Source organism: Notolepis coatsorum (genome assembly GCF_963971535.1).
Source record: "Notolepis coatsorum genome assembly, chromosome: 10".
NCBI lineage: Eukaryota > Metazoa > Chordata > Actinopteri > Aulopiformes > Paralepididae > Notolepis > Notolepis coatsorum.
Window position 1 is genome coordinate 17,923,002 of NC_140174.1, and position 21,646 is coordinate 17,944,647.

At 42.8% G+C, this 21,646-nt stretch overlaps 1 protein-coding gene across 1 annotated transcript in view; it reads right to left on the reverse strand.

The window, feature by feature from the left end:
* Nucleotides 1-21,646, reverse strand: part of LOC311235285 (uncharacterized protein) — a 50,140-nt gene that overhangs the window by 23,185 nt on the left and 5,309 nt on the right. The window contains exons 2-6 of the mRNA XM_084322705.1: nucleotides 17,131-17,248; nucleotides 16,959-17,024; nucleotides 12,953-13,142; nucleotides 8,496-8,621; nucleotides 7,951-8,002 (exon numbers count right to left, since the gene is read on the reverse strand). Coding sequence (XP_084178831.1) covers nucleotides 7,951-8,002; nucleotides 8,496-8,621; nucleotides 12,953-13,142; nucleotides 16,959-17,024; nucleotides 17,131-17,228 — 532 coding nt within the window. The 5' untranslated portion in view covers nucleotides 17,229-17,248. The remainder of the gene's footprint in view (nucleotides 1-7,950; nucleotides 8,003-8,495; nucleotides 8,622-12,952; nucleotides 13,143-16,958; nucleotides 17,025-17,130; nucleotides 17,249-21,646) is intronic.

Below are 21,646 nucleotides of genomic sequence, written 5' to 3' on the forward strand. Positions count from 1 at the left end.
CCCTGTCTCGAACGTCGCTAGACCATGCCTCCCACTGGTCAGCTGCAATGTGGACGAAGCCTTGCATCACGTGTCCCCTCCGGTACACAAGGAGGCAGCCGTTGCATCTTTTCACCTGTACAGTGCGATCTCTCAGTGGCGAGGAGTAACACGTGGGAGGCTCACGCTGCCCCCGATACATCCTGATTCTGCTGTACAGGCGCACCAACCGACCTGTAGGAGTCGCTGTCCACAACGTCCAATCCCCACCCACCGGCTTTCCCACCCCCTAATACTGCCAATTGTATTAGTATGAACGACCAGCCAAGCCGGAAGCAACGCCGAGAGCTGGGCTCAAACTAGGGTTGCACGATTTTGGGAAATAATCTAATTGCGTTTTTTCTGACAGATATTGCGATTGCGATTAAATTTGCGATTATAAAAAAAAAATTAAGCAGCCCCACAGAGGTTTATTGTAAAATGCGGCTTGCATCTGGCCTACGCGGTGGGTCTTTTCGGGACACCGAGCCTGAAAATGTTTCTTTTTACCTGGGAATCGATACCGGTACCCAACGGTACCTTTTTTTCTGTACTTTACTCTCCCTCTCTGAAGTCTAAACTTCACAACACACAATCTAAAACCCCTTACCTCCCTCTCCCAAACCGATCTTGTATCTCAATGGGAATTCCTGGTTAAACAAAATTAAAAAAAAAGTTTAAAAAAAATTGCGATATTTAGTTTTTTTTGCGATTTGATAATTGCATCATTCCAAATCGCGATTTCGATTTAAAATCTATTAATCGTGCAGCCCTAGCTCGAACCCAGCGTCTCCTGCGTTAGTGGTGAGCGCCTTGCCCACTGCGCCACTTAGCCGCCATCATGTAGGGTAGTTCTATGTATTGATCACAGACATGTAGGATAGTATTGATCACAGACATGTAGGATAGTATTGATCACAGACACAAGTGTTAATTTACGTATTGTGAATTAATGCTCAATGGTAATGTCCATCATCACTTACTTTATCAATTTTGATTGGAAGCTGGAATCAAAGTGCTTGAATCTTCCAAGAGATTGTAACGCAAGCTTCGTAACAAAGACCTGTGTCAAGCTAGCGACAACAATATGACTTTCTATCAGAATCTTTCAAAATAAAATTAAAAGCTGCAACGTATGCGTCTTTTCAGCTTTTTATACCATTTTAAAACATAGCCTACCAGGAATTATCTAGTTTCATAAAAAAATAAGTGATGGTAAAGGAGTGTAGGTGCAGGATATAGTCCGAATCAGGCCGGGGTCCAGTTTTTAACCGTTTAAAAATGTGACAGTGATCCTACAACACTGTTCTCCTGACCTGGAAACTTTCTCACTTTTTCATGAATTGTAAACCCTTCTACTCCCCCCGCAAGTTACATATTTTTTTTATTTCAGAATTATATTATATTGTGCTTCTATCTTAACTTAGTTCATAATTCATTTTATTTTACTCCACCTTTTTATTTTATTATCTGTCTGTTATTGTCTGTCCGTTAGTGTCGCACCGAAAATGACCAAAGCAAATTACTTGTATGTGAAAACTAGTTGACAATAAACACCTTTCTGATTCTGATGGTTGCTGGCTTGGTAGTGGCGGCTTGTTGCTTGAGGCACAGCAACTAACTGAGAGACTGGTGCTGGAGGGGCCTCAGTCTGTAACTAACAGAGAGACTGGTGCTGGAGGGGCCTCAGTCTGTAGCAACTAACTTGAGAGACTGGTGCTGGAGGGGCCTCAGTCTGTAACTAACTGAGAGACTGGTGCTGGAGGGGCCTCAGTCTGTAACTAACTGAGAGACTGGTGCTGGAGGGGCCTCAGTCTGTAACTAACTGAGAGACTGGTGCTGGAGGGGCCTCAGTCTGTAACTATAAACTGAGACTGGTGCTGGAGGGGCCTCAGTCTGTAACTAACTGAGAGACTGGTGCTGGAGGGGCCTCAGTCTGTAACTAACTGTTTTAACCCAGTAGCTGCTGCTAGCTGGAGTCTTGTGAGCCTGGTCTGTAGGTGAAGGTCGTAAGTCCTGCCTGTCTTGTGCTCCTGTTACCTCCTCCTCATCTCTTTCTATCTCTCTGGACACTTTGTAGTAATCCAAGTGTACTTTGCTTCACTTCATAACCGGTGTCTGTGTAGACAGAGAGAAATATGTTATGTGAAAGAATTCCTTTGAAATGTTTGAATAAATACACTGTTGCATAATGTCCATTTAGTTATTTATTAACTATAGTCAAGTTAGACCGCGCTCACAAGTTCTCACACTGGGTGCTGTAATCCCATAAAGTTCAGTATATCAAAAAGCAGGGTAGCCGGACCAGCACTCACAGGTTCAATGTTTTTTAATGGCAGCCTGAATAAATAGCAGACATGTTTCGGACAATGTCCTTCTTCTAGCCATATCACTGAAGAAGGACATTGTCCGAAACATGTCTGCTATTTATTCAGGCTGCCATTAAAAAACATTGAACCTGTGAGTGCTGGTCCGGCTACCCTGCTTTTTGATATACTGTTATTTATTAACTAAGAATGAGTTTTGATAATGGATGATTTATACATGGGGTTGAGCTGAACTTTATGGTGTTGTATTATTAGTCATACTGTGACTTTAGGTGGTGGGCAACTGGGGTTAGGCGGAAATAGTAGTATTCATATGGGATTTCATCCTCCTTTTAACTGGTGTTGATATTTTATGGAGAGAGGGGGTGAGTTCAGGAGAGAGGGGGTGAGCTCAGGAGAGAGGGGGTGACAGTGTTTCCCTTATATGCATTCAGCAGCGGCGCTGAATTAGGACCGCCGCTGCTATGAACTAGACTATTAAAAAAAATGATTAACAAAATAAAAAATTTAAATAATAATATATATATATTCTTTTTTTTATCATTTCATTTGGGCTGTGGGGGTGCTTAATGTAAAAGACTGACCTGAGGAAAAGGCTGCACGGAGACCATCTGGCCGCTTGTATGCGTCTCAGCATCAATGGGGCCCCTACCAGTGAATTCCCCTACCAAAGAGCCCTGGGCCCTCATTTATCAATGGTGCGTACGCACAGATATGTGTGTAACCCGTGCGTACGATAATTTCTAAGCAAAGTGTGTGACTTATCAATTTGAACGTGTGCTAGACTTTGTACGTATATTTACGCACAGCCCAGAGCATGCGTACCTGGCGCCCAGCGGTAGAATATGAATATTGCAACGCGGAAATAAGCTTCCGTGCATTAGTTTCAACACTGGCGTGTTCTGTAGGACCCATAATTCATTATAGTTAATTGTAATATAGCGACAGTAGTGTAATTATAACGGGTGTTTTATTATTTGTATTACTGAAAAACTGATTTACCTTACCTTGCTACCTCTCTATCTTTTTGTATTTAATTTTTTATGCTCGCTTATGCCTGTATTTTTTACTGTTGTGAAGCACTTTGAACTGCAACTTCTGTATGAAAAGTGCTATACAAATAGTTATTATTATTATTATTATTATTATTATTATTATTATTATTATTATTATTATTATTATTATTATTATTATTATTATTATTATTATTATTATTATATAAAAACTCAGGCTTAGAGGTGTGGATGCTGTTATTGTAGAATGTGACTGTATTTAAGACAAGCCTTTTATCTACCGATAACCATAAGAGTTCCCTATGCATACTGTTTATGTTTGTTGTTATGGGGCAATGTAGGACCGTCTGGCAGCTCTGTTCTGGGTAATTTGTAGTTTCCTCTGTGCACTGTCAGATGCAGAGGCCCAAACAGGTGAGCAGTAGTCCAGATGGCTTAAAACTAATGACTTAATGACCTGTCCCATATGTGCTGGAACATAAGGAAGGCATTTTCTTAATAATAATAATAATAATAATAATAATAATAATAATAATAATAATAATAATAATAATAATAATAATAATAATAATAATAATAATAATAATAATAACAGGGCGGCTAGGTGGTGTAGTGGGCAAGGCACTCGCCACCAGTGTGGAGACGCTAGGATTCGCGTGTTCGAATCCAGCTCTCCACATTGTTTTCAGTTTAGCTGGTCGTCCGCAGTAATACACATTGGCCGTATTACGGGGAGGGAAAACTGAAGGGTGGGGATCGGGCGTTGTGAACAAGCGACTCCTACAAGTCGGTTGGTGCGCCTGCGCAGTAGAATCAGGAAGTGTCGGGGGCAGCGTGAGCCTCCCACGCGTTACTCCTCGACACTGAGAGATCGAGCTGCGCAGGTGAAAAGATGCGACTGCTGTTACCTCAAGTACCGGAGGGGACTTGTGCTATGTATGACTTAGTCCACATTGCAGCCGGCTTGTGGGAGGCAAGAAACAGCGTTCGTGACAGGGGAGGGTTGAATTGGATGATACGAAATTGGGATGGGAGAAAATATAGAAAATGGGAGAAAAAAGTGGATCAAAAAAAAATAATAATAATAATAATAATAATAATAATAATAATAATAATAATAATAATAGATCAAATTTCTATAGCGCCTTTCATAGAACCCAAGGTCGCTTCACAATCAGGACAAAAGATAGGGCTAGGGAAGTAGGGGGGGGAATATATATATATATATATATATATATATATATATTAACACTTTGGATGCCACGCCTCCCCGTCTCAAAACCTCGTTGCGTGCCACCACCCACTTCAATGATAGCACTCTCATATTTGCGAACGCATAAACTACATCTTAAATTATGGCTATGTGTCTAATCTGGCCGTCGCTTATCAATGACTTGTTTGCAGTCAACATTGTCGAAACAGATTTTTTTTTTTTTTTATCGGTTCATTTCCGTTTGTATACCATTTTGAAAAACGCTCGTTTCTTGAAACTTCCCAGAAGATTTCAGAAGATTCTGTCATAAACGCCATTTACTGTAATACACAAAACACGTTGTCATTCTTCGGCCTATTTATGAATCGTTTTCAAATAAACGCTAGATTATCGATAGTATATGTGTACTTATGCACGCTATAGAAGCGGGCTGAAAAATCAAATCTCTTATTTCCTGATCGCACACACACACACACACACACACACACACAGGGCCCACGTTGATATCTCTGTGAAAAAAGCTCTGATTATCCTAAGACTGGTGAAATAGATTCCTTACCTCAGATCAGATGTTCTCCAAAAAGATTATTCCAATTCCTGATCGCCATTCCAAATATCGATCGCGTTTATTGATCCAACGCTGGGTGGTCGAAACACAGATTCCACGCTGTTCTGATGGTCCAGAATGAATCCGATCGTCTCGGGTGACTTGTCTGAGAAGTAAAATGAGGAAGCAGGATTCCCCCCCCCCCCCCCCATGCTTTTCATTCAGTCTAATCCAATGGGGTGCAGTACCACAGGGAGAGACAATAGGGGGCGGTATTTTCCCAATAGAGCTCAGAGAGAGTTCCAGTGGTAACGGGAGGCTAGATTGATGAAATATGAAGGAAATCGCTCGGGCTGTCTTAAATACTTCGAAGCTTCGTTCGATGGCACAAGCTTCGAAAAAAAAATCGAAGTTTAAAAAATATATATATATCTTGCGCCTCCATTCCAATGAAACTAAAGTAAGCGGCGCCTCGACTCCACCTCTCTACAACAAGCACGTGGAGATTATCTGTGTTGAAAACAACAAGGACATGTGCAGCAGACATGTCGACAAAGAAGTCATCAGACGTGTGGTTAGTTACACTTTAAAATGTGCAAAGACAATTCCTAAAAAGCCGAGTGCCAGATATGCCAGAAGAAAATGGCATATCACAACTCTACAACAACTTTGTCAAATCACCAAAAAAACGTAAGTATCGTTGTACACGGCGGCGACGCCACACAAAACATTAATAAGGCTATGCCTATGCTGCTATGACTAATGTGTTACCAAGTTGGCTAATTTAATTGTAATCATCTGCTTTTGTAGGTGCATTGTCTGATATAATTATAAATTATAAATTAAATATAATTGTTTGCTTGATAGATGAAGGTTGCAACATAATTATGTAATGTCATGTCGTTGGCTGTGAAAGCAGCCCCACTGCACCCAGGCAGCGCAGCCGAGTGAAACCTTGTTGGCTGCGTCACAGTCACGAAAGGGGCTACTTAATTAATTAATCCAATCCACTTTATTTATAGAGCACATTTAAAAACAACAACGTTTACCAAAGTGCTGTACAAGTCCCACAACATGAGATAAAAAAAATAAAAAATAAAAAATATATATTATATATATATTTTTTTCTCAAAGCTTTGAATTAAAATCGAAGCTCGGCCCCAAAGCTTCGATTGCCAAAAAAAGCTTTGAAGGTCAGCCCTAACGTGCACATATAGAGCCCAAGGGGTGCTCGAGCACCTGCCGTTTTGAGCGTCATAAAAAAGTGCCCTTAAAAAAATATATATATATATATAATTTTTTCCCAAAGAAATTCAGGATAGAATCAAAATATTAGGTAAAGAGAGAGATGCCCCGTATTCCATTGCAGTTTGCACGGCCTCCTCAGCGTGCCTCTCCGCGGACCTATATATTTTATGCATAGCGTGGGTGGTGATGATGATGATGATAGAAACCGCTGTGGCGCATTACAGTTGAATGCTGGTATTACACTCACTGAGGGACACGAAGAAGTCAAGTCCGATGGGATTTGGGAATCTCAAATACAAAGCGGGATTGGAATAAAAAATGCATTTATATTAAACAATACAGAATATACAGCACTTCTTGGGGTCTGTAGGGTAAGCACTTATCCCTCCCCCCTGAACATTTATGGAGATGTATGGGCCTTTTAAGTCAGTGATAAAAGTGTCTTTCAAGGATAAGTGAGTTGCTGCACTGATTATTATGTAAGGGATAATGTATAGCTACGAGGTCATTGTCGCAAAATAATTGACCGACACGTAGTTTAAAATACCGAGCCGCCTCGGCGAGGTGTTTTAAACGTCAGTGAAGGTCAATTATTTTGCGATGATGACCGAGTAAAGCTATACATTATCCCGCTTATTACATGGCTAACTTACTAACAATATACCTAATTCATTTGACAAATCGCAGTTCTGTGGCTCTGTCAGCCCAAATAAAGTGATTATTATTATCGCGGGCAGCCTCTGTTCTGGCTCCGCGTCACACACACTCCGCTGTCAGTGCAGCCGCGGCAGGTGTGTCCGATTTGCTGCACTGATGTGGGCTTGATTGCGAACAGCTGCGCACATCGGTCATTATTGTCCCACAGCGGTCATTATTGTGTAATAATGACCGCTGTCGGGGGGCTATTGACCAATCACAAGCAAGCATTTCGACGAATGTGAAAACGCCATGTAATAAAGTTCATTATTACATGGCGTTTTAACATTCGCCGAAATGCTTGATTGTGATTGGTCAATAGCCCCTGACAACGGTGAATTATTTTTCGATAACCACCGGTGATTATTGTTTTTCGCAGCTGGAGCAATCAAGCCCACTGACACACACTGTTTCAGTGCAATCAGACACACCTGCCGGCGATAATAATAATCACTTTATTTAGGCTGACAGAGCCACAGAACAACTGCATCTGCATTTGATCTCGTCTTGTCAATGGTGTAAAATGAATTAGGTATATTGTTAGTAAGTTAGCCATGTAATAAGCGGGATAATGTATAGCTATACTCGGTCATTGTCGCAAAATAATTGACCTTCACTGACGTTTAAAAAACCTCGGCGAGGCGCCTCGGTGTTCTAAACTCTGTGTCGGTCAATTATTTTGCGACAATGACCTCGTAGCTATACATTATCCCTTACATATTTGATCCCCAAAAAACATAAAAAGGGGGCGCCCCGCCCAAAAAGGACCCCGAAAAATCGTGCGCTTGGTTCTAATTCACACAGGTATAGTGCCCTTTTCAGCCTTTGAGCACCTGCCCCTCTAAAGTCCTGTGCACGTCCCTGGTACTAAGAACTAATCAAACTCACCAGATTCCTCCGGTTCCTTCTCCTCCTCCTCGTCCGCAGACTCCTGTGGGTTCTGAGAGAGAGAAGGACGTTCAGAGCATCGTGACCGTGTTCCACTACATTATCTTCATGTCAAGGTGAGCTAGGGCTGGGCGATTAATCGATTTAATCGATTAATTCGAATTCATGATTTAGGATGATTTTCTTTTAATGAAAATCGATTTTCAAAACAAAAAAAATCATTTTTATCCCCCCCCCCCCCCAAGAGTCACCTTTTATTTTACAAAAAGTGATGTTTGGTGAAAGTTAGATTTTCACTTTATTAATCCCAATGGGGAAATTCATTCTTGTTTGATGATCAAGAGGCACCTTTTATTTGTTTTTAAGTGAAGTTTGGTGCCCGATTGGATAAATGACAATGTTGGTGCTCTAGTGCGACATCTAGTGGCTGAACGTTATCTTCAGCACCTTTAAAAGCTCCCAATTATTTTCTGGACCCCCTGGAACCCCCTTCAAGGCCCCCCGGGGGTCCCCGACCCCCCGTTGAGACCCTGCCGTCTACATACCTCCTTGTAGGAGGCGATCTCCGTCTCGTAGTCCCGGTTGTGCTTGCGGATCTTCTGCCGCAGCGTGCTCAGGGCCTTGGCGTTGTTATTGTTAATCTTCTTCTTCCCCTCCTTGTCCTCCCAAAGCTGCAGGGACAGAACAGCAAGAACATTATGGGATGGTTTCAGACCCAAAGCTGCAGGGACAGAACAGCAAGGCTACATTATGGGATGGTTTCAGACCCAAAGCTGCAGGGACAGAACAGCAAGAACATTATGGGATGGTTTCAGACCCAAAGCTGCAGGGACAGAACAGCAAGGCTACATTATGGGATGGTAGAGTGAGAGGGGGGAGGGGGGGAAGCCTGTATACTTCCCACAAGCAAGTTGTCCTTTTGCGCGATCTGATTGGCCACTGACGTTTCTGGTCATGTGACATGTGCGCCCAATCGTGTGACGGCAAGTTCTTTGGACGGTTAAGCTTAGGCGCTCTTTCGAAGTTGGTTAAGGTTAGAGTTTGTCTTAGAGCATGGCGATAGAACGCCAGCCATGATTCCAAACTCTAACCTTAACCAACTGCGAAAGAGTCGCCTAAGCTTAACCAGTGATAAACTAGGCGTTAGGCCGTTTGCAGGCTGTTCGACGCGGAAATGGGCTAAGACACTGCTCGTCATGCGATTGGGCGCACATGTCACATGACCAGAAACGTGCGTGGCCAATCAGAGGCAAAACGGGAATGCGGAAGGACAACTTGCTTGTGGGAAGTATAGACGCGGGGGGAAGTGACACACCTGGGAGGGGGGGGGGGGGGGGGGGGGGGGTGAGTGACACACCGTGACCTGGGAGGGGGGGGGGCAGTGACACACCTGGGGGGGGGGGGGAGGAGTGACACACCTGGGAGGCGTCTATTCTTTCCCCAATACATTTCCAGTTCCGCGTTCACGTTCTGCGATCTGATTGGCCACTGCGTTTCTGGTGCGATCTGATTGGCCACTGACGTTTCTGGTGATGTGACATATGCGCCCAATCGCGTGACGCGCCCATTTCCGGCTCTAACAGCCTGCAAACTACCTAACGCCTAGTTTATCACTGGTTAAGCTTAGGCGACTCTTTCGAAGTTGGTTAAGGTTAGAGTTTGGAATCAGTGCTGGCGTTCTATCGCCCTGCTCTAAGACAAACTCTAACCTTAACCAACTTCGAAAGAGTGCCTAAGCTTAACCGGCGAAAGAACTTGCCGTCACACGATTGGCGCAACCAGAAACGTCAGTGGCCAATCAGAGCGCAGAAGGCAAACGCAGAACTGGAAATGTATTGGGGAAAGAATTCAGGCACCTGGGAGGGGGGGGAGTGACACACCTGGGAGGGGGGGGGGGAGCGTAGAGCGAGAGGGGGGAGGGGGGGAGCATAGAGCAAGAGGGGGGGAGCGTAGAGTGAGAGAGGGGGGGGAGATCGTAGAGCGAGAGAGGGGGGAGGGTAGAGCGAGAGGGGAGAGCGTAGAGCGAGAGAGAGCGTAGAGTGAGAGAGGGGGGAGCGTAGAGCGAGAGAGGGGGGGAGCGTAGAGTGAGAGGGTAGTGAGAGAGGGGGGAGCGTAGAGTGAGAGAGGGGGGAGCGTCGCCATAGAGTGAGAGAGGGGGGAGCGTAGAGCGTAGGGCTGGGCGATATAACGATAACGATAAATATTGCGATATATTTTAATAATCGATATCGAATATCGAAATTTTAAAAAAAATCGAAAAATCGTTTTATTTTTTACCTGCAACAGGGCAGTTTTAAAACCAGAGACAGTGGACAGACTTGTCTTTCTTGCCTGCAACTTAAAGTAATGGCTTTGCTTGTCCAAATGACAATACTGACCAAATTCAGATTTCTTTTTCTCTTGTCCATTTATTTTGTTTGCTTTCTAATTTAAAATACATTTTGAAACCGTCTGTACACAGTAGGCTATGTGTGCTAGCAGAACTAGACTCCAGTCACGAGTCACAGTGCACATGTGCGGTGGTTTGTCCACCAAAAAAGCGCCAAAAGATCGAAAATAAACTAGCAGAGCCAGAACTGTTCAACTCCTCTGGAGCCACAGCCAGCAGAGAAGCCGGTTTACTTTAGCTTTTAAACCAGCTGCAGCCTGAGAACTGGAGTGTGAGGGGATGTAACACTAAAGATGGCGGCAATGACAAAGAATTGCTGCAAAATAAACATACATCTGTTGATAAAAAAAAAAAAAAATTATACTTATAACAATTCGATAATTATCGATATCGAGAAATAAAATAAAATTATCATATCGTTATCGCGATATGATTTTTTTCCATATCGCCCAGCCCTAGTAGAGCGAGAGAGGGGGGAGCGTAGATTGAGAGGGTAGTGAGAGAGGGGGGAGCGTCGCCATAGAGTGAGAGAGGGGGGAGGGTAGAGTGAGAGAGAGGAGGGGGGTTACACTACACGCATGCAATTAACATTTCTCTGAGCCAAACCAAGCCGGAGTAGGATGTACAATATATATAGTTAGAGCTCTGTAACATGAATACATTTTAACATAAAGAATCGAAAATGGAATTGAATCGTGACTCGGAGTCAGAATATGTGTTGAATCTGGAGAACATGTTCCTTGCATCATATCCTGAATGAACTCCCAACAGTGTCACTGCTCTGCAGCAGGGCTTCGATTGGGACTCGCGGGAAACACAGATGTTACAGTCGATTACATCAAATATCAGTCGACAAATTCCACGACTATTAGCCGACCAAGCGTTTCTTGTAGTGATGCACGATATATCGGCCGATATGGCAGTTTTTTTACACCGGTATCGGTCCGATGTCAAGATAGGGCCGATATTAAAAAAAATATATATGTTTTGGCCTTAAATAGTTTCAAAATATCAGTAATTTCTGAAAATAAGTTACAAAAGTTACAAAAAAATACGCGTTTTGGAAAATAGCTCTTTATTTGATTATCATAAAAAAGTGTTTTCTATACAGATATGTCGACATCGGTAAATATCGGTATCGGCCAGAACAGCAATATTAATATCGGTTATCGGTATCTGCCACAATTTTCACATCGGTGCATCACTAGTTTCTCACGGTGGATGACGGCGGAGGGGAGCGGGGAGCTGACCTGGTTGAGGTCAGAGGAGGAGGGGAGCGGGGAGCTGACCTGGTTGAGGTCAGAGGAGGAGGGGAGCGGGGAGCTGACCTGGTTGAGGTCAGAGGAGGAGGGAGGAGGGGAGCTGACCTGGTTGAGGTCAGAGGAGGAGGGGAGCGGGGAGCTGACCTGGTTGAGGTCAGAGGAGGAGGGGAGCGGGGACTCCGGGGAGCTGACCTGGTTGAGGTCAGAGGAGGAGGGAGGAGGGGAGCTGACCTGGTTGAGGTCAGAGGAGGAGGGGAGCGGGGAGCTGACCTGGTTGAGGTCAGAGGAGGAGGGAGGAGGGGAGCTGACCTGGTTGAGGTCAGAGGAGGAGGGGAGCGGGGAGCTGACCTGGTTGAGGTCAGAGGAGGAGGGAGGAGGGGAGCTGACCTGGTTGAGGTCAGAGGAGGAGGGGAGCGGGGAGCTGACCTGGTTGAGGTCAGAGGAGGAGGGGAGCGGGGACTCCGGGGAGCTGACCTGGTTGAGGTCAGAGGAGGAGGGAGGAGGGGAGCTGACCTGGTTGAGGTCAGAGGAGGAGGGGAGCGGGGAGCTGACCTGGTTGAGGTCAGAGGAGGAGGGAGGAGGGGAGCTGACCTGGTTGAGGTCAGAGGAGGAGGGGAGCGGGGAGCTGACCTGGTTGAGGTCAGAGGAGGAGGGAGGAGGGGAGCTGACCTGGTTGAGGTCAGAGGAGGAGGGGAGCGGGGAGCTGACCTGGTTGAGGTCAGAGGAGGAGGGGAGCGGGGAGCTGACCTGGTTGAGGTCAGAGGAGGAGGGAGGAGGGGAGCGGGGAGCTGACCTGGTTGAGGTCAGAGGAGGAGGGAGGAGGGGAGCTGATCTGGTTGAGACAAGACACGTAACACGGGCCCTAACTGCTCCCGATGAGCAGGTTGGCACCTTGCATGGTTGCCTCCGCCATCTGTGTGTGAATGTGTGGCATACATTTTACAGCGCTTTGGATAAAAGCGCTATAAAAATGCAGTCCATTTAGTCCATTTTTAGAGGAGGGAGGAGGGGAGTGGGGAGCTGACCTGGTTGAGGTCAGAGGAGGAGGGAGGAGGGGAGCTGACCTGGTTGAGGTCAGAGGAGGAGGGAGGAGGGGAGCGGGGTGCTGACCTGGTTGAGGTCAGAGGAGGAGGGAGGAGGGGAGCGGGGAGCTGACCTGGTTGAGGTCAGAGGAGGAGGAGGAGGGAGGAGGGGAGCTGACCTGGTTGAGGTCAGAGGAGGAGGAGGAGGGAGGAGGGGAGCGGGGTGCTGACCTGGTTGAGGTCAGAGGAGGAGGGAGGAGGGGAGCGGGGAGCTGACCTGGTTGAGGTCAGAGGAGGAGGAGGAGGGAGGAGGGGAGCGGGGTGCTGACCTGGTTGAGGTAGTCCTCCAGGTCGGCCAGCAGACGGATGTAGAAGGGCGGCACGCCCTCCTTGTCCACTATAGTCTTGCTCTTGAGGAACGCCCGACAGAGCTGCTCGAACTCCTCCAGGCACTTGGCCATGTCTCGGATCTTCATGGCGTTACGGATGGTCTTGATGAGGTTGGTCAGCTCCTCGAACCTGTAGCGTCAAAATATGTTTAGGTTTTTTTTTTGTTTTTGTAGGAAAGCTATCACACTGAAATGAACAGACGGGGGAAAACCTGGAATCTAGATTAGATTCAAACGTATTGTCATCATGCAGCACAAGTACAGTACAACCAAAGAAGTTTGGCATCCAACCAGAGTGCAAATGTAACAGTAAAGTGCAACAGTAATATACAATGTACAGGTGATTAAACTGGGTATAACATATATAAATTAGTACTACTGAGTAATCAAGATGTTTGTACTAGGGTTGTCACGATACCAACATTTTAGTTTAGATACTATACCAATATTAATTTCGATACTTTTCTATACTTTCCCTCAAAATCAGGGAAAAACTCTCATTATTGTTCTTTATTTTAAAACACAACAATGAACAATGACCAAAATAAATAAATTTAATTAAAAGCAATTTTTGCACTCAAAACAGTTGCTGTACAAGGTTTCTGAACCCAGCTTTCTCAACTTGGTCCATACAGATGAACTCTGCGACTGCCCTGTTGAGCCTTTTATCATCTTTGGACTAATTTGTGTACTTAATATGCTGCTCAAAAAAAGCGGAGGTTAGGTTGCTTCTGAGTGGGGGGAGTCAGTCTGTGAGCCAAATGCAGCAGACTTCTGTAGTTAAAAAATATTCAAGGGGTAGAAAAAGTATGGTTGTATTATTATACATTTGTCATAGCAGAGGGCCTAATTAGTTTGAGATACCATAAGTTACCTAGAAAACATTTTGATGAGTGAGACTGATTATATATAGCCTATCATAATCTAGAACTAGGTTGTGTCATATTGTAGGCTGTTTAACAAAAATAAAATAGATTTCCGTTGTCTTTATACAGTATGTATGAACCATTAATGGGCAATTGTCAAATGTCTCTGTATAAATCACGTTTGTGACTAAGCCATAGAGATGCTGTGTTTACTAGCTTTCAGCATGGCAGTTTAGGCTATGTATAGCTTATTATTAGGCTTTTCAATTTATTTTCTATTCTTGCGAATAGCATTGTGGACATTTTCTAATGCTCTGTAGTCACGAGAGGTAGCATAGCCCATCCAACGAACGTTGGCATCAACGGCACGACCACAGCACCGACAGGAGCCACCGCAGCACGCAACGTCAGCCACCACAACCATCGACAATCGCAGCGAGGATCCCCACTGATCAACGCCAGCTAGCCAGCCCCAACTAGAACTACAGCTCGCCAGCTACACAAGCCAACGTCAGCCGAGTTCCCCCTATGCAAAATGTGCCAGCCAGCCAATGCCAATCAACAAAGATCCCCACTGCAACTGCCGATGGTTATGATAACTAACTATTGCAGTGAGGATCTTTATTGACCAACGCCAGCTAGCCAGCACACGCTGCCAGAGTAAACTCGGCCAACGTTAGCCCACACAGCTAGCGAACTACAACTCTAGTCAAAGCTAGCCAGCCAACGCCAATCAACAAAGATCCTCACCGCGACTGCCGATGGCCACGACAACCAACGCTGCGCGCCACAGCAGCCCCCATCAGCACTGCAGTCGTGCCACCGATGCCAACAGTCGCCGGACGAGCCATGCCAGCTCCCGTCCCAACTCCCAACTAGAGTTTGTTGTTCTTCATTCCAGAAGGTTGCTTCCGGTAAACTAGCGCAACGTCACCACTGACAGCAGCGCTGTGCTCCAATAGGAAGGCATTCGCATGCATAAATGAATAAATAAAATAAATAAAAAAAGTACCGTTTTTCCCCCCAAACGCAGTATAGTATAATTTCAAACACTCTAGTACCGCGGCACTATACCAATACCGGTATACCGTGCAACCCTAGTATGTACAGAGTTGTAGTATTACAGTGATACAGGTATAGAGACACTATGGTAGTAAGTCATACTGGCCAGCAGTGTAACTAGTAAGAGTAGGTAAGGGATATGTACAGATAGATATAGTATCTACAGATATGTAAAAAGAGTTATATGCAGGTATGTACAGACAGATGTGTGCATATATATATATATATATATATATATATACAATAAGAATAAATATATATATGGTATATACAGCATTAGTGTACATCATAGTTATATGGGTTAGATGCAGGTGTTAGTTATATGGGTTAGATGCAGGTGTTAGTTATATGGGTTAGATGCAGGTGTTAGTTATATGGGTTAGATGCAGGTGTTAGTTATATGGGTTAGATGCAGGTGTTAGTTATATGGGTTAGATGCAGGTGTTAGTTATATGGGTTAGATGCAGGTGTTAGTTATATGGGTTAGAGATGCAGGTGTTAGTTATATGGGTTAGATCAGGGGTGGGCAATTATTTTTCCCGGGGGGCCGAATGAGCAACTGAAAATATGTTGGGGGGCCGGGCCAAAATTCCAAACTCAATTATGCATAATATACATTTTATTTCTATATAAAAAGCAGTAAATGGCATTGTTTTGACCCCTGGTAAGAGTGTATGTTATTATTTGGCAATTAAAAGGTGAGGTTAGCTTTCAAAAATATCATTTATTCAAATAGAATTTATTTCCAAAATGATAAACAAAATGTGAAACATTAATAACAAAGGGCATTTTGAGTTTCATATACTATTGAAACAAGGATTTTCTTAGCTTTCTAAAGACATCACATCATCTTATAGCAAAAATAAACAAGACATGTCACTGAACTGTGTAAAGAAAAGTGTCCCAGTTTTGTAGCCTTTTTTACTTTACATGCCTATATTAAACATTTAAGAAAAAAAAATATCAAGTGTCCCATTTCACTTGTTATATTTCCACATTTTAGTGTTCTTCGGTTTTTTTTTGTTTCATTCAGTGTGAGAAATCCAGTCTATGTTGAGCTTTAACAAGTCCATCAAAGTCAGGTTGCATGTCTGAGGTGGAGATGCGAAGCACAGCTGCCAGATGTTCATCAGTGAGAGAGGATCTGTACCTGGACTTGGTAAACGAGAATGAGAATGTCTGTTCACATATGTAGGTGGATCCAAAGAGAACCAACATCTTCTGAGCATGTCTCCTAAGCGTATGTTGTGCGTGTGAACGTTGACATGAAAAGAAAAAAGTAAAAAAAAAAAAAAAAAAATATTAAAAAAAAAAAAAAAAAAAATATTATCATGTAATCTTTCGCGGGCCGGTCAGAATCATCCCGCGTACAATGCCCAGGTCTGGGTTAGATGCAGGTGTTAGTTACATGGGTTAGATGCAGGTGTTAGTTATATGGGTTAGATGCAGGTGTTAGTTATATGGGTTAGATGCAGGTGTTAGTTATATGGGTTAGATGCAGGTGTTAGTTATATGGGTTAGATGCAGGTGTTAGTTATATGGGTTAGAGATGCAGGTGTTAGTTATATGGGTTAGATCAGGGGTGGGCAATTATTTAAAAAAAAAAAAAAAAAAAAAATTATTATCATGTAATCTTTCGCGGGCCGGTCAGAATCATCCCGCGTACAATGCCCAGGTCTGGGTTAGATGCAGGTGTTAGTTACATGGGTTATATGCAGGTGTTAGTTATATGGGTTAGATGCAGGTGTTAGTTATATGGGTTAGATGCAGGTGTTAGTTATATGGGTTAGATGCAGGTGTTAGTTATATGGGTTAGATGCAGGTGTTAGTTATATGGGTTATATGCAGGTGTTAGTTATATGGGTTAGATGCAGGTGTTAGTTATATGGGTTAGATGCAGGTGTTAGTTATATGGGTTAGATGCAGGTGTTAGTTACATGGGTTATATGCAGGTGTTAGTTATATGGGTTATATGCAGGTGTTAGTTAATCAGGTCTTGTACTCGTGTGCCGCATCACCTCTTGTCTTTGGCGCTGCGCACCACTCTCTTAGTATCTTCCTCATCGTCACTCAGCAGCATAGACCTGGAGGAGACAACATGGAGGAGGTGAGATACTTCTGAGGAGACAACATGGAGGTGAGATACTTCTGAAACATGAATGTGCAGAGCCGGCCGTTGGGGGTACTGACTGCTTGAAGTTTCCCCCGGCTGCTTTAGGAGTGATCTCATCCGCAGACGAGGACTCCTCAGACTCACTGTCTGACCCGGTCGCAAAGAAACGAGACATTTCTGAAGAGAGCTGTGAAGCTGTGAAGAACACAATCATTATCATCATCATCATCATCATCATCATCATCATCATCATCACCATAATCATCATCATCATCATCATCACACACAGACAATCATTGATTGAAAACTTTAATTAACAGATTGCAGAATGGGTACAATACAGTACGGCTCAATACACACAATTGTTATGTTGTGTATTGACATTTATGGCATAGGGACATACAGGTATTTAGTACTGATACATTTGTGACATATACAGTATTCAAATATACAGTACTGTTACCCCTAGATCCTGACAGAGTATATACATATGATGGGGAGGAGAGTCAGGAGACTGTACATTAGGAGGGGGTGGGTGGGTGGGAGAGAAATATACATACGGCGGGGAGAGAATATATACATGCGGTGGGGAGGAGACTGTCTATTAGGAGGGGGTGGGGGGGTTTGGACATTTACGGTGGCCAGTTTCGAATTGCAGCCTCCCGTAGGTGCTCTTTAAGAGCGGTTTTAAATGTGGGCAGGGATTCACATTCCTTTACAGCTTTGGGTAGGGCGTTCCACATTGATGTGGCATAATTGCGAAACGTGTTTAGTCCCTTGTTTGAGCCGAATCTGGGTTTAACATGATTTGTTGAGCTTCCTCTGGTGTTGTGGTCGTGGTATTCACTGACCTTTGGAAAGTATTTTGACATGTACATGGGTACCTTGGTCGTGTAGTGTATCTTGTAGACCAGGCCCATTGCAAGTTGCTGTGCTCTGTCGTCTACTCTAAGCCATCCTAGGTTGTCAAAGTGGGCAGGGGTCAGGTGGGTTCTAGGGGTAAGGTCAAGTAGTAGTCTGACCAGTTTGTTTTGTGATGTTTGTAATCTTGTTTTTAGCGCCTTTGAGGTGCTTTGGTACCATGAGGTGCAAGCATAGTCATAGTACCCTTGAATGAGTGCTCCTGCCAGAGTCTTCAGGGTATTCTTGTTTACCAGAAAGGAGATCCGGTACAAGAATCTAGTTCGTTGGTTGACTTTTTTTATTACATTGGATGCCATTTTGTCACAGGAAAGATTTGCCTCTAGGATGGAACCCAGGTAGGTAATTTCATCTTTCCTTGTGACAATATTGTCACCCACTGTAACTGAGAAGCCGTCGGTCTTGCTGAGTTTGTTATTTAAACCGAAGAGAATGGACTGTTTTATTTTTTATTTTTTTTTATTTTAAATCTTTATTTCGAACATGTAAATGAATACAAACAAAATAAATAACTAAACTAAATCAAAACATAACTCAAACAAAATAATAACTAAACAAAAGCAAAACATAACTCAATTTACATGTTCGAAAAGGAGTAGGAAGAAGTATACACTTATTTAATCCTACCCCTTTTCCACTACTCAAATGAGTGTACTAATTTAAAACATAAAAAAAAAAATATATATATATATATGCAAAACAGAAAGAAACTAAAACTATATATGTAAAACATGAAAGAAATAAAATAAAAATGTAAACACCCATGAATATCAAGTCCCTTCCTCATCCCTGTACCTCGTGAACATAATTTCCTTATACATCAGTTTGAATTCTCATGTTTGGACATTGCTTTAGCACCACATTTAGACTGTTCCACAGTTTCACTCCACATATTGAGATGCAGTGTCTTCTCATGGTAGTGCGTACATTTAGAACTTTTAAATTGAGTTCTCCCCTCAGATTATAACCCCCCTCCATATCAAAGAACAGTTCTTGAATGTTTCCTGGAAGTACATGACCTTTTGCTTTATACATTAATTGTGCAGTTTTAAATTCCACAAGATCATTTAACTTTAATGTTTTTGACTTTAAAAATAATATGTTTGTGTGATCACGATAACCTGCAATGTGAACTATCCTTATGGCCCTTTTTTCCTTATTGCCCATGTGTAATGATAGTTTGTTATCAGCGAGCCATATGCAGATTTTGCCTACCGTAGTTCCGAGCTGAGGGTTTTTTCAACCTGCAACTTGTTCTTGTCAGAGACCAGCAGGGCTGAGTCATCCGCAAACAGGAACAAGTTGCAGTCACAAGCTGACGACATGTCATTTGCATAAATTAGGAACAGTAGCGGTCCTAGTATGCTTCCTTGTGGAACACCACAGCTCACCGTTTACCTCCACCATCTGTTCTCTCCCCTCCAGGTAGGATTGCATCCAGCTCACTGATAAACTATCAAAACCAATTGCTTTTAGCTTGTCAATCAGAATGGAGTGATTGACAGTGTCGAAGGCCTTTTGTAGGTCCAGCATGACCATGCCGCAGTATTTGCCCGCGTCCACCTCTTGTTTGATGTGGTCGTTCAAATAGAGAAGGCATGTGTCAGTGGAGTGGGATGTTCTGAAGCCAGATTGGAATTCGTAGATTAGATTTTTTTTCGCCAGGTACTTTTCGACCTGCATTCATTCAGTACACAGCGCCGCATACTGAAACGAAGGTCCCAACCGAAACAGTTCGGTGAGAATACGTGTACCGGTCCGTATATATACGGTATATACAGCATATATGTGCAGGTGTATAAGTAGGTATAAAAGCATTATATGCAGGTATATTCAGACAGATATGGATATATATATATATATATATGCAGTAAATATAAATGTATATATCCAGCACTATTGTACATGCTATATGAATTGAAAATGGGGGACCCTGATGGAAACAAGACAAACGTCTTTCTCAGGTCTGCATCCCCTTAACAATTGTATGTATTGAGCCGTACTGTATTGTACCCATTCTGCAATCTGTTAAATAAAGTTTTCATCCATTCATTCATTCTATCATACAGAATTATATGGGTAGACTATAGTATGAGTACATAGACATTTTTTGTTAATAATAATGAGTCATTTTCGGGTAAAAATTACTAGACCATCGTGGGTTCGAGTCCCTATGATTATAAATCACAAAGGCTAAAGTTAAAAGGATGTGTATCAGTGATAATCAAACCGTAAACAAAGATGCCTATTAAGATGTTAGATCCTAATATTAAAAACGATTTGATTTAATGCTATATATCTTACCTTGACTTTGTCTATTTTGCTGCTGTCTATTCTATACTAGTTTTATGTCTGCACTTTATGCATTGCTCTTGATCTGCCCATTTTGTGGTCATTTTATGCCTGTTTTTCTTACTGCGGTGAAGCACTTTGAGCTGCAATTCTTCTATGAAAGGTGCTATTCAAATAAAGTGTATTATTATTATTATTATTATTATTATTATTATTATTATTATTATTATTATTATTATTATTATTATTATTATTATTATTATTATTATAATTATTATTATTGAGGTAGGTAGTTATGATTACAGTGTAGGCTAGTTGTAGAAAGCAGTAAATATTCCCCTTCATTATACTTATTTGTCTAAGTAATTTGCCTTCAAATCCACTTGAATCTTTGTCCCAATGTTTGATCCCAACCAGCTGATATAGAAACATCATCTGAGTCGCCTCCAAAAGTCTTGTTTGTCAGGAATCCTCTCATCCATTTGTCCTCAGAGGAGCTGGAGGACTGGGACAGGAGCAGTTAGGGGTAGGGCTGGGCGATATGGCCTAAATATGATATCACGATATTTTCTGACCTTTCGGCGATACACGATACGCATCACGATGTTTTTCTTTTTCCCCCCAAACAATTCATTATGAGGCTTACCAAGACAGTATTTGAGTTTGCAAGCTAACATTAAAGACAAAATAAAATACCCATGCATTTAGCATTTTTATATTATATATTAGATTTAGATTATTGGATTATTAGATTATATATTGCATATATTTAGCAATGAGATATTATATAATTTAGATATGAAATATGATGAATCTAAAATGGGGGACCCTGATGTAAACAAGACGAAAGTCTTTCACTGGTCTGCATCCCCTTAACAATTGTATGTATTGAGCTGTACTGTACCCATTCTGCAATATGTTAATAAAGTTTTAAATCAATCAATCAATCAATCAATCAATAGGATTTTAGCATTTTTATGAAACTACTGTATATTTGTATGTCTCTAAATGTTTTGATGAATTGAAAATGGAGGACCCTTATGTAAAAAAGCCGAAAGTCTTTTTCTGGTCTTCATCCTCCAGTCAGTCCACTGTTGTTGTATTGAGCTGTACTGTATTGTACCCATTCTGCAATCGTTAATAACGTTCATTCGTTCAATCATTCAGCCGGCAACATAATAATTTTGATTGACAGTCGAGTCTGCCAATTACGTCACACCGCTTGTACCCGCCCTGCTGTTCTTAGCACCAATCGGCAAGCAGCGCTATTCTTTTTTTACTTCCTGAATGCCCTCCTTGATTTTAACGAGAGCTCAGCTCAACGACAACAACAACAGCTCACCGCAGCCGACGAGTGATTACTAGCGCACCGCAGCATGA